General features: G+C 41.3%; 2 protein-coding genes across 2 annotated transcripts; both read right to left on the bottom strand.

The window, feature by feature from the left end:
* Nucleotides 1-1,554: 1,554 nt before the first annotated feature.
* LOC103373137 (inward rectifier potassium channel 2-like) lies at nucleotides 1,555-7,198 on the bottom strand. The gene is made up of 2 exons (XM_008302958.1): nucleotides 7,064-7,198; nucleotides 1,555-5,022 (listed from the first exon to the last, which is right to left on the bottom strand). The coding sequence occupies exon 2, from the start codon at nucleotides 4,772-4,774 to the stop codon at nucleotides 3,455-3,457; it is 1,320 nt and encodes a 439-aa protein (XP_008301180.1). The 5' UTR covers nucleotides 4,775-5,022; nucleotides 7,064-7,198; the 3' UTR covers nucleotides 1,555-3,454.
* Nucleotides 7,199-8,322: 1,124 nt separating this feature from the next.
* Nucleotides 8,323-9,468, bottom strand: LOC103373145 (inward rectifier potassium channel 16-like). Its single transcript, XM_008302968.1, has one exon. The coding sequence runs from the start codon at nucleotides 9,466-9,468 to the stop codon at nucleotides 8,323-8,325; it is 1,146 nt and encodes a 381-aa protein (XP_008301190.1).
* Nucleotides 9,469-14,275: the final 4,807 nt, after the last annotated feature.

A 14,275-nucleotide genomic window follows, 5' to 3' on the forward strand; every position in this document is an offset into this window, starting at 1 on the left:
AAACTTTCTCCTTATTTGATTGAAAAAAACAAACAAAAAACAGATTATTTGGATACATGTGGCGTCATGTCTAGCTTCTGGTAAACTGTTTGTGGTGGCTCATCTAATCTGAAGGTCAAGCTAATCAGCCTGTTGTTAATAAGCCAGTTCAGGGGAATTCAGTGAGACGTCATCAGCAGCATCGACAGGAGCTCTCCGGCCAACACTGCCTGTCAATTTCTGCATCCAGCACGGACTGTACAGCTGCCATCTCGTTCAGTTCAACGTCATTGCAAACGCTGCAACAGTTTAAGTGAGGTGCAGCAAAAAATCAAGTCAGAGCTGGCATTAAATGGCTCTACGAGTTTCATGTAGCACACACCACCGCTGGAATGTTTAGAATATTTTAAAAAGAGAAACATTTCATTTGCCAAGTTTTTAAAAAAAAAATCTTTTTTCTTACTTACAAACATGGCAGAGGGATTCTTGTCAAAAAATTAATTAAAATGTATTTTTTAAACAAACAACAAAAAAAAGGCCAGGTCCCATTTTTACTTTAAACTAGAGCTTTGTGGCATTTTCATTCGCTAATGTGGAAAAAGCCCAGAGGCAGCACCCACTTCCTATGTAGAAACAAATCAAATCGGCTCACTGCCTCCCTTGCGGACGTGTCTGATCAATCAGCTGCATTCTGCCAGGGTGAGAGACAAAGTCTGTGTGGACAGAATGCAGCTATGGATGGAAAATAACTAAATTTGCAGACAGATGTGTCATACTGCAAACCCAGCATCATCTGTGACACAACTATATTGATCACATCTATTATTTAATAGCGTGTTAAAGCTGAATTAGAGGAGTCAGGGGGAGAACACATAATGCTCACTGCATATTCTCTCTGAAGTACTGGTTTATTATGCAATGTGTGTGTCCATGTGGTCGTTGTAGACAGATCATTACCAACAAATGTGTCATTTCTATGTAAAATATTTGAAAAAAACGCGAACATGTAGATCCAGAACAGTGAATCAGATTTTGTTTGATATTGACTTCAAAGTTTGTGACTTCACAAAAAAAATGCATTCTACAGTAATCTACTCCAGGTAATACTACACATTTACATCTCTCCTGAAGACACTCTGCAGAGTAGAATACACGTATTTTCCACACTTTGCTGAAAGAGATTTGGAAAAGGGGAATGAGGTGTTCTTTCCACTGCTGTCTTTGAAAATGACTTCCAGTGGAGCCGACAGATGTAGCGTGGGGCCTCTGTGGGCTTTCACAGAGCCAGAGTGAGTCAGTTTGGTGAATTATAGTAAATAACAATGTGAGCTCTGACAGCTAGCAGCCTCGAATTTGGGCCACAGCTCCAAATTAGAGTAGCAGCATATGTGTCACACAGGCCTTTACTCAGCTCAGCAGCTCCAGATGTCACACATTTTGGGTCAGAATGCGTGCTCTTGGAAAAATTTTCCTGCCCAGAGAACGGTGGGTTTTTATCTGTTAATCAGTTCAAAGAGCATGCAGGCAAAATAGCGTCATGATGTGGTGTTTGCAATTAATGCATCAACGTCGAAATGAATTTTAGTTTTTATTGAAAAAGGACATAAACAGTTTTGAACAACTGCAATATCAATTTACAGTATTTGCATTATAATTTACAAAAGATTTGTTTAAAAAATGTGTACAGGCTCTGGTTTGTGCAGGATGGTGGGAAGACCCTGGTAGAAAAATATAGACCTAAGACAGGAAAAGTGTCAGTGTGTGAGAACAGATAAAATTCTTTAATAGATTTCTTTACCAGAGAAGCACTAAAGCGTTCTGGAATCCACTGACATTATCCTAGCTTGAATGTGCCACAGTAACACCTAGAGTAACAGGTAAAGATCAGCCTAGCGTAAGACTGAAGTCAAGTGTGCTCCATCCATTCAGGATTTCTGATTGTAAGTGAAATAAGTCCTGATCTTTAATAAGACAAAGCGAGGGCACATTAAGAAAGAAAAAAAAAAAATACTTCACAAGACCTGCAGTGGTGAAGAGAGAGGGTTAATCAGGATGTGTCCAAATTCTGCACGTCTCCCATGCCAAGAACACTGATGTTAACATAAAGCTGACTATCAATTTAAACAATTCAGTGTTTCAACAGCCAACCTCTGTTAGATGAGGAAAAGGTGTCAAGTCAACTAACAGAAGAGTTACAGTTGTCTCTTACATATATGTACACATTTGGCTTTGAAAAAGAAAAAAAAAATTCTGCTCTTTTTGGGGAAAAAAAAAATCTCTGGTGAGGAAGAAAGTGCGCTAAAGCTTTGGAAAACACACTGACAGAGTCATGCTTGTCTACAGCTAGAAATAACACTAAAGGCTGCATCTGCACTCTTCGAAATAGATACTTTAAAAGACAAATAATACATTATGGCTCCTAGATTTCTGTCTAAACATACAATATGTAACTTAGCAGCACTTATCGTCAACATTCATAGCCTTAGCTCAGGGTCAAGCTTCGTGTCACTTTCCCTCACTGAACAGTATTGCACATTAGGACACAAAGACCTGTAAAGAAGTGGCAGTGTACTGCACAATGAATCACGTCCTAATGCTTCTTCTTCCCATGACATCTAATGCAGTGTGTGCTCAGTCAAAGCCACGCCAACGGAGTGCCTCTACAGGAGCTTTTGTTAAGGCACACATTGCAAAAGATGCTATACTTAGACAAAGATGATAGGTTAAGGAGCATAGTGCACTCGCGCCCGCAATCTGTGCAAGACATCATTTTTCCCGCGTCACGCCATGAGACCACCCCCCCTGAAGAAGACTGTTAAAAAAAAATCTTTGCTATGAGACCAGCTCATTAACAAATGATACCCTATTGTTGTGCTGGTGGTGTAACTTGTAGAAATGTTGTCAGTAGCCTCTAAAACAACATTGTATAACTTAAAATAGTTAAAAACAAAAAAAATATGGTTGGCATTTGAAACTATTCTTAAAACTTCAGGTTCAATTTAATCTTAATCAAATGTATGAAAGTATTTTTTTACTAATCAAAACCTCATGTGACATTATGCCACAAAACAAACCTATTACACCCAGGATGTTCAATGCACAAAATGCAGACTGGGAATATGCAACTGAATAAATTAGCAAATGTCATCATTTTTCTGAACCCAGCAGGCTATTTTCCTTAAATATTGTACCTTTGATACTGTTATCCAATATGCAAATAAACAGAAGTGAAGGCATCTAACCCATTTGTATCTGTCTTGCTCCATGCAGCCAGTTCATTTATCACCACTCTCACCATAAACAGTATAAGATGTTTGTACTTGCTTTGTTGTGTTGTGCATGAGCTTCTGCATAGAGGACTCAAATCACAGTCTTACAAACTGTCATGCAATTTCAAAAACAGCAATCAGGACCAAAGTTCAAGCAAACTTTAACATACCCTGTGGTAGTATTTAAACCTTCTTTATACCTCCAGTCATATTTCAGATTCTGCCGTCAAAGGCGTGGATTCTAAAGGCAAGGAGTCCAGATTGCATTCAGAGTCTGACACAACATCTGTGTTTGTATCCTCAAGTGTACACACCTCAGCCCCCCTCATTACCCTGTTTTCCTCCTCCTCAAACTCCTCCTCCTCCATCTCAACCTTTTCGAGAGCCACTTCGTTCTCGTAACAAAAGGAGTTCCTGGAGCTGGAGGCATTGGACTTCTTCTCGGCCAGTTCCCTGGCACTGCAGTTGGGCGTGCTGGGCACCTCGTAGGTGTTGTCAAACCGAGAGTAGTCCACTTTGTAGTAGTTCTTTTCTTCAAAGAGCACCGGCTCGAAACGGTGGCCCCAGAGAATCTCGCTGGCCACATAGGAGCTCCGACACTGAGTAGTCATGGCTGTAGCCTCGACCATGCCCTCCAGAATCACTACGATCTCAAACTCGGCCGTTTCCAACTCCTGTTTGCTCATCTCATAGAATGGGCTGTCCTCATCAATCTCATGCACAATGGTAATTGGAGACACCAGGAAGATTCTGTCTATGCCACTGTCAAAGCCCACGTCGATGTCTACCTGGTCCAGAGGGATGAACTCTCCCTCAGCAGTGGTGCGGGATTTGAGGAGCTGGGCTCTGACATGGGCCTCCACCAGGTGACTCTTCCTCAGGTTCCCCACCCGCCACATCAAGCAAAGTTTGCCATCCCTCATGGCCACTGTAGCATAGTGGCTGAACACAAGGGTCTCGTTCCTCTTCTTGGGCTTTGCCATCTTAGCCATGACAGCACCGATGATAAAAGCATCAATGATGCAGCCCACAATGCTTTGGAAGACCACCATAAAAACAGCAATGGGGCACTCCTCTGTCACATAGCGATAGCCGTAGCCAATTGTGGTCTGTGTCTCCACAGAGAATAAAAAGGCAGCGGTAAAGCTGTCCACATTGGAAACACACATCTGAGTTTCATTCTCTAAATCCCCGTAAGAGAGGGCCACTACCCAGAAGACAAAGCCAAAAAACAACCACGACAACAGGAAAGAAAGGCAGAATATCAGCAGCATCCAGCGCCAGCGAATGTCCACACAAGTGGTGAAGATATCTGCCAGGTAGCGCTGGCCTTTCTCACTCATATTGATAAACTGCACATTGCAGTGGCCGTCCTTTCTGACGAAGCGACTCTGACGCTGGTGCTCTGTGTGCCCCTTGTTGACATTGCCATTTCCGTAGCCATTGGGGACGGCAATAGTAGCCAGCTTCATGCCGTCTTCCTCAGAGGACACAATGCTGTAACGGTGGCTTCGCACACTCCCCATCACTTCCACCTGGGAGGGCTGGGCCGATTCTGCTTTGGAAAACAGTCTAAGTTTTTGGTAGAAGCGTTGGAGAAACAGTTTTGAATGATCCCGGGGACAAACTCAAGCAGAAAATGTGGACAACAGGACTCAATCCTGTGGGGAACAGGGAAGACCGGACCTGTGCTTCTGTGGCAGTGCTATGCACCGTAAGTGAGAGCGGGTCACACCTCTCTGACGCCTGCTTTGGACCTCATCAGTAAAGTGGGCTGTGGAAAATACAGAGAGAGAGAGAAAAACAGTTTTAAAGTAATTGGCAGAAACCAGAGCAAAGATCAGTACATATGGGTATGTGGTTACCTGCAGTCTAAATAATGCAGTGTACACTCAATGTTTGCAGCACCGTTCTTGCATACACAGGCAATGTATTAAAAATGTATGACGGGCAGTCAGAGATACAGTGAATGCATTGAGTGTCTACTGTCAGTTTACACTGTCATGTTTACACTGCTTAATCTAAGTATTAATTAGGCAGGTCCGTCCATAGGGAGCTGAGTCAAATTACAGATCAACTTTATGTTAATCTAGTGAGCCACTGGAGCAAAGACACAGTACAAGTCTGAGCTCTGTGCAGACGTGTCTCTAAACTCTACACAGACAATCATAAAGTTATATGTTGTCAAAAAAAACTGCATATTCACTCATTATTGCATTTAATTATTGTGTAAGTGTAGAGTTACATTGAACCACAATTAATGAACCAGTAACCTTGCATTATATGTAATAGAACAACAAGGGCAGCTAAATTAGACAAGCTATTGACTTGGTGTGTGTGGCATGAGAGGTCCATTAAAATACAACACCACAGGCTACAAAAGGCTGTGGACAGCCAGACATGCTGTGCTTGTGCCAAAATAACTCCCCGCCTCCATTTTTTTTAACTATCTCATCTGAGTTTTTTTTCTAATGTGTCCAAGTGGAAAAGATTCCTAACTAAAGTCCAGAGGCCATTTCAGTACATATTCTCATTGTCCTGAACTGCTCATGTTGAAAGTGTAGCACAGATGTCAAAAATCTTCCTCCTCTCTCTCTCTAATCTCTTGATTCGCAGCACAAATCGTTTTCATTCTACTATCTGATTTTGTGCCCGTTAAGCCGTTCTGAAAATGTTCAAAAAGTCATGTGCGGTAAGATGCGCAGGACATGGTCTTCCTAAATGATCTTTGTTTTTCTCAACTAATGATGTCACTGCTAAAAATAGCAACATGTCACTCACACTATTGACAATATGGGGCTCCATTCATCCATGGCTCAAAGGACGGCAAATCATTTGGTTTAATGGGTTTCAGTCATTTTCTATTTGAGTAAAAATGTTGATTCCATCTAAATACTAAATACAAAAAATTACTTGCATAATTTTAGTGATAAAAAACTAGAGCAATATCAGGTGGATTTTATGTGCATCCAGGCCATTCAGTCAACCTTTTTTTTTTTTTAAGGTGAGATTTCTGGTGTTACTGTGACATTCAAACAAACACACACTTCACCGCTCATTGGTGACCCTCCCTGTGCAAACCACATCTCTAACTTTTGACTCTGGTTGCATTACGACCTCTCTCTTTCCCATTGCACCGCCGAGCTGGCTTTTATCTGCTCATTATATCACATCACTTATTGCTGCAGGTTGTTACATGGTGACAGACCAAGGCTTCCAGAGGCTGCACAACCTGTGATTGTTTGTTTTGCATGTGTTCTCAGTTGGAGCCAACAGCTGAGGCAGATGGAAACTGGTTACATAAAGCTGCTCTATTTTTTATTACACAAATCAATAACTATGGCCAATCATTCAGCAGATGCTTTTTTATTTTTTATTAAATGCTTTTGCAACCTTTGTTGCTTTATAATATTATATGTTTTGAGCAATTTCACTTTTCTGTGTTATTCTTATTTATTAATATCTTAAACTTTTAATTCTAAAGTTGTTTTTTTTTTTAAGTTTTATAAAACTGCACCTCATGCACAGACATCATTAATTCAAATCAGGAAAAGGGGCAATGCAGAATATCCAATCAACATCCTTCCTCTAAGACAGATTCCATAAATATAATCACAATAACAACAATAATAAAAAAAAATAAATAAATGAAAGAAAGTGATGTGGAAAACTAAATTATAGCATATAAAACACCACTTCTCAAAAGTGCAGTGAATTTCTCATCACACACGACTTTTAGAGTTTTGTAATTGCACTGCACATGAATAGTTTATATTTCCCACAGCAAACAACGTTTTCCCGCTTCATACACCTACCTGTTGGTCCTTGCAGCGCAAATCTAATCTTTCCTTGTTGTAATAAGTCCCATATGCGCCAGACATGCGCACCTCCTCCTCTCTTTTTATTCTCGCGGCTCTTTTATTATGCTCTCCTGGTTTCCTGTCTGGAGCTCTAAATTCTGCCATAACCCTCTCCAGCAATACTGAAGAAGATATTTGTCGTTGCAAAGACAGACTTTAAAAACACGTGTGCCTGTCCCCGCCCCCGTCGCACTGGCGGCCAATGAGACGCTGCAGCGCCTGTTTGAGGGTCTGAGTCCACAGAGAGGCTGTATATCATCCACTGGAGTGGGAGACAAGGTGATAACAGGCACTCTTTGAAAACTTGATATTGAAAGTGGAGATAAGCAGTACCTGCGGTGCAGAACCAGAGCTGCAACAGACATGCATGCTTGTAAGTTGTGAAGGTGGTCAAAGTGATGAAATGCATGACTTATAGATGAGTTTGGCAACATGTTTGTTCTTTTGTCCATGAGTCTTAAGCAAACACCCTGGGTATTATTGTGTACAATGAGTTCTGTAAATGGTGTCTTTCATAAAATTGACCAGGTTGCAGTGATGTTGAGCGTGTAAACCACAGGGTGGCAGTATAGACCTGCAAAGGGGTTTGAATTGAGACACACAAGCATCAAGTAGCCTCTAGTAATCATCCATCTATACACCGCTTAATCCTCACTAGGGTCGCCGGGGGGCTGGAGCCTATCCCAGCCCTCTTAGGGCGAAGGCTGGGGACACCCTGGACAGGTCGCCAGTCTATCACAGGGCCACACTTAGAGACAGACAACCAAGCACACTCACATTCACACCTACGGACAATTTAGAATCACCAATTAACCTCAACATGTTTTTGGACTGAGTGGGAGAACCCGGAGAGAACCCACGCTGCACGGGGAGAACATGCAAACTCCACGCAGAAAGATTCCGGTGCCCCCACCGGGACGCGAACCGGCGACCTTCTTGCTGCGAGGCTACCAACTGCGCCACCCTGCAGCCCTCTCTAGTAATCATGGGTAAAAGATTTCTTGAAATGACAGAGAAGGCTTTTCAGGCTTTATTTGACTTACATTTGTGGTCATAATTTTAAAGCATAAAGAAACATCAAATTATTACAGGCTAAAAATTCACATATAAACATATTTATAAGAGAACAGCTAATCACACCATTTGTATTCAACAGTTCCCCATGCACTGCAATTCATTGCAGGTTATGCATTGATTTTTTTTTGTTTGTTATTCTACAAAAAGGTTTGGTGCAGCACCTCCTCAGTGATGTCAAGATTCACCTGACAAGCATTTCTGTGTCCATTGCTCTTGACAGATGGTAAGAGTGGGCTGCCCTCTACTGGACGCCTCCTCCTGTCATATTCTTCTGCACTGATGAAGGGCACCGACACCCACGTGGTCTCGTTGAACAGAGCGTAGTCCACCTTGTAGTGCTTCTTGCCCCGTTTCAGTATGTCCTGGAAACACTGGCCCCAGCGGATGTCTGTGGATGTGTAGGAGGTTCGTGTCTGGTGGAGCATGCCCGTGGAGTCACCAGTGTAGGTGAAAGACACCACCAGCTCAAAGTAGTCCTCCTGCAGGTCATCAGGGCCCAGGCTGTAGAGGGGGCTGCCCGGCTCCAGCTTGTGAATAAGGGTGGCTGGTGTGACAAGGACAATGTTCCGGTCCTGGATGTCCAAGTCTTGGTATGACATCACAACAAAGCCGAGTGGTTTTTTCACATAGCGGACTAACTGAGCCCTGGCAACCCCCTCCAGAATGTGATTACCTCTCAAGTCCCCGAGGCGCCATGACAGACACAGGGCCCCGTCCCGCAGGTTGACCACAGCGCAGCTGCTGAAAACCACCGTCTGAGCTCTCTTCCGAGCAGATGCCATCTTAGCCACGACAATGCCAATGACAATGGTGTCAAGAAGACAGCTAAATATATCTTGAATTGTCACCACAATAATAGCCACCATACAGTTCTCAGTCATTACCCTGAAGCCATAGCCAATAGTGGCCTGGGTCTCCATTGAGAACAAAAAGGCTCCAGTGAAGCCACGCACCTGTGCCACACATGGGTTATTATCTACATTGTCAATGTCTCCATTTACATGGGCAATGAGCCAATAAATGAAACCAAAAAGGAGCCATGACACAACATAAGAAAGGGAAAAGAGGAGGAACACCACCCGCCAGCGGATCTCCACAAGAGTGGTGAAGATGTCCGTTAAATATGGGCTCCAGTCTCTATGGGCCTTTTGAAACACCACAGGGAACCTGCCATCCTTCTGCATGTAGCGGAGCTGCCTCTCCTTGTTTCTCTTTTGCCCACCCAGAGTGTGGACGGTGGTACAGTGGGTATCAATGACCTGCTCGCCTCTTTCTGCGCTCATTTTGACAGGCCTACCATTCAGTCTCCTGGAGAAAGACAGGGGGTAGATGGAAATGCAGATGAGGATGTTAGTTGTCCTTTTATGTTTAGCTTGAATAACATGACAGTGTACTCATGAGCTGCACTTTCCTCATTACATGTGACTAAAATGTAAAATCCTCTGCAACTTGTTTGTTAAGCTGAAGCCTTCATGTTTGAGCAAGCAGCCTCGGTCACGCAGCGCCTCAGGCGATCTCTGAAGAACGTACTTCCAGATCACAAACTTCCCTCTGGTTGATTATTTACTGGTAGTTCTTTTGCAGCCTGGACACTGTCCAAATCATTTGTGCTAAAAGCTCCCTCTAATGCCCACATTATGACATTCTCATTCAGCGGGTTATGTTAAAAGTACTCAAGCATTGAATTAAAACTCATAACTATCTGACATACTGTAATGTAAGGATTTTGCAGAGGTTTAAGTTTGGTCAGAATCAGTAACACAGTTATGGAAATGAACTGAAATCAATTTCAGCATTTCATAGTTATACTTATTTGTAAAGGCTTAGTTATAAGATGAAGTAAAAAAAAACAAACTCAGAATCCACCTACTAACAAAATCAGGTCTATGACGTGATTATAAAATACAAACTGTTTTTTGCTATTTTACCCTATGTGCACTTTTACACACTGTAGTACTTCAGTTTGTACAGATATTTACTACTCATCTAGCCAGGACAAAGTAAACTGCTGTCCCTATGTAAAGTATGAGCCACGTAAAAATCATGTGATGTTCTGACAACACACCTCTGCTACTGTCTTTTACTTTTAGAAGTGTCAGCTGTTGTGCCTGGATGTTTAGCTAAATGTTTAGGTTTCTCTGGTTTCTGTGGATGTCACAACTTCTCCACAGTATCCAAAAGCTACATCCACAGCCTCAGCGGTTTTGTTGAACATTTTGTGTGTGAAATTTTGATCGATTTAAAGATCTACTGGGTAGGATTTAGAGGCATCTAGCAGTGAGGTTGCAAACTTCAAACAAGTGAACACCACTAATACACTTATGAAAACAGAATTAGAAATATTATGCTCCATTTCTGCCAATACATCCTCCTCAGTCCTGCATACTTTAAAAAAAAAAATTTTTACACACATCAATTTGATGGACTTTGTTGATATGAAAGGTTCAAGAAGTTTTGTTCGACCATTTTAACACAAATGTGATTTCATAAAAGACTAACTGCAAGAAAGAGACTAGTGAGGAAGGCCACCAAGACATACATGCTGACCGTGATAAAAAGGGAAACCTTCCAAGTTGCAAGTATGTAAACATATTTGCCCTTGACCATCTGATGACATTAACTGAGGCCTTGGGTCAGGGTTAATCTGTCTAAATGACCTCTCTGAGTTTTCTCTGAGACAAGTGTGCTGTCTTCCAGACGTGACCCAGATCAACAACTAAAGGGAACAGTGAGCAATCTTTTGACAATGACATATTGTAAAGAAATAAAAAAGCGTGGTTGTAAACGGTTTATGTTCTCTGACACAAGGAATCCGAAAGTAAGTCTCAGTTAATTAAGCAAAATCTTGACCTCAGTGCAGTGCAGTGCAGTGCAGTTATTCATCTATTTTTGTCCTCATGAGGGTAAATTATTATCCTCTAACCACCTCCAGTAGCTCTCACCTCCAAATGCTTCCTAAAAAGTCAAATTTTAACCACGCTACCTTCATTTCAGTAACTCATAAAATAATAAAGCTGTGACATTTATATCACTTTCTTATTCTGTGCTTTAGTGATCGGGCAGCTACTTGACTTGTGACTGATAAAAGCTTTGCTATCAAGTTAAATGTGGAACACACTCACTGTTAAATCAGTAGTTATTTTTCACACCATGTCCTTCCTGCCAGTCAGTCAGAGGTTTTATTGCTTAATTGAGTCAGATGAGAACACGTACCTTATGCTTATCTCAGTTTATGACAAATAAACTGCTCAATAGTTCTGATTTTACACCTCCAAACTGCCTTGGTTAGGTTGTTTGCGCAAGAGTGGCAAATGCAATCTTTAAAACAGATTTTGTTGTAGTTTGAGTGAGCTGCTGTGGATCAAGAGGTAGTCAGTAAACAAGTAAACAAAAAAAAACACTCAGAGACTGAAAAAGTCAAAGATTGTGTGCATCATTATGCACAAGCTCCTGAGCAGCAGCGCTGCTCAAACACTTAAATCACAGTCCAATAACTGAATTTAATAAATGCTCAGTAATGTTCAATTATCATTATTTGATAATTAGGTGAAATATGCATAGAGTAACATACAATTACCAGGTCATTATGTGTTGTAAATAGGTTAAAACTTGAGTTGTAGTAATCAAAGTTTTATGCAGGTCCATGGACAAGGACAATGAATTCTAGGAAAAAGGTGACTGAACCACCTGCCCAACCTTCAGCACAGACGGAGTCACATTTTTACCAAGAACAGCCTAAACTGTTGTGATGGTTCCAGTCTTTATTTTACCATGCCTTTATAGCTACTATAAGTTTGCTGCTTTGTTCCCGTGGCATAATTTCTGACAGCACTTTCTTTCTTTGCAAGTTTATATATTTTTGTCATTACTTATTTTCATTTTTCATGTTTTGGCTTCTTAACCTTTTTCTGTCTTTTTTCAGTCTGTCATGACAGACTCCATAGAACCACTCTGTGCTGGAGGAAGACACATGAGATGAGTACGCTTGAGTCTCACTTTGAAATTCAGCAGTTGTTTGTTTATGTCATGACTCCTCTGTGAGTTATGGTATTTTATCATTTAAGCGCGTGAAGATTTGTTTTTACATATTTTACGCTGTTATGTTTACTTATTATAACTGGAAGCGACATTATTTTCTGCTTTTTTTTGTGGCTTTTTCTGCAGAAATAGTAAGGTTGCATTTGTCTGTTCTTTTTAATATTTTTAAGTAGCCTACCAGCTTTTAGTCGGTGCTAAAAGATACTGTAAGCATTTTTATCAATATGCAACTTTCGTAGAAACACAAAAGCAATTGTTGTATTTGTCCTTTGCATAGCAATGTGATATTACAATACCAGCAGTATTCTTGTTTATTAAGTAGCCCTTTAACATACCCTAAAACAAGCACAAATATCCCAATGTTCAACTTACTTGCAGAGTAGAGAGTATGTCGGGTGTCACAGAAGTCCATCAGATCTTTCCTGCATTCGACAATGTGTTGCCCAGCTGAAATAACCTCTGCGTTCAGCTGGTTCCAGAGTGTGACATTGTAGGGGGCTGGCCTGGTCCTGAGGCAAAGTCCCACTTGTTCAGATATCAGAGTAATTGTTTCTCTCTGAAACCTTATTGGATAGTCCAGAAGGATTTATGACCTGTGGAATATTTTAAAGATTCCTCGAGACAAAGACTTCAAATGTCCCGTCCTGTCTGAAACAGTTTGTCCCAAGACGATGACACAGAAGTTGTGTAACCTAAAGAGCCTTCCACTAGTTAGTAAAAGCTGAGATATGCTGCTGATTTCTTCTGCAGGTTATTTTTCAGGTATGCCTATTTCAGTCATTTCCCTTAAAATTTCCGTGATTCATTAGACAGGAAGTTAACCTTTGCTCAATCAGGTGGAGACGTCATTGGCGCAAGGATTTTCTTTGTCTCGATTGTCCTCAATTTAGTTCTGATAAGACAAGAAAGATCACAACTGCACCGCCAGGACGCGCTAACTGATAAACCACATTTATTGCAGCCATAAGAGCAAGCAAAGCTGTTACAAAGTGGTCAACTACATCAAAACAACCTTGTTGTGTTTTTAAAAATAGAACACGATTTCCCCCCCTCGCCTTTAAAACTCACCTGATTCACCGTCTATTGGTTTGTTTTTTTCAAGATGATGTGTGAAGACAAAGATAAGAGACATTCCTCTGAGAGATAACCTGGAAAGAAGAGTTCAGTAGTGTCATTCCCAGGAAGCAGCAGCTTTAGAATCAATAAGTGACAGCAAATAGGATAATTCTTTTACTACAGTTCTAAAAATACCCAACTATGACAGTTACAGGGCAGCAGATTGAACTGCATTGATTTAAATGTTCCACACTTCAAGTTGCCCAGCCGTTGGGTTTTTTTTAAGACACCACACAAACATCCAACAATGCAAATCGAATCATATTTTAATAACAGAAATTTGAGGGAAACAGGGCAGGGGTAGACTGATGTGGCCCAAACAGACCCACAAATAATGACATGCATGTATCTAAGGAGTCAAAATTGAACATGTAAGGTGTTCACAGCAAAACATTTTCATAAGAAGCTTTTCAGTACTAAATAGGAAAAGACTATGTGGTTGTGATTCAAACGAAACACATTCTGCTGCTGCAGCATTAGTGATGAAGAAGTTGGCTTGAATGGAGGAAGTTCAGAGTGCAAGGCATAATAAGGAAGAACTTGGAGAGATTACAAGCTGCCCTGTAAATAAGTGAATACGGCAAAATCAAAGAGCGATGATGGTGGGTACAACGTGCCAGAATGAAGGCCACATCCACTTTGTTCGCTGGTTTATGTTGTGCAATGACACTGATGGAATATTCTGGTATTCTGAAGTAAACGTGAAATGTAACAAGCACACAAAGGAAGGGACATCGAGCGGAAACTGAAACCAGACAATCACTCAACAAAAACTCAGGGTTGCCACTGTCTCACTGGATGGTCAAAGAAAGCTCCTGAAAGAGTGTTAAATTAGCAAGTGTTTCCAAATGTTTGCAGGATGCTAATGGTTCCACAAAACTGGTGGAGTCAGAGTCAAACCCAGCAAGATGGTGGCAACACATAGGGAGGTGAGAT

This window comes from Stegastes partitus, unplaced genomic scaffold (assembly GCF_000690725.1).
Source record: "Stegastes partitus isolate 25-593 unplaced genomic scaffold, Stegastes_partitus-1.0.2 Scaffold38, whole genome shotgun sequence".
NCBI classification, from domain to species: Eukaryota; Metazoa; Chordata; class Actinopteri; family Pomacentridae; genus Stegastes; species Stegastes partitus.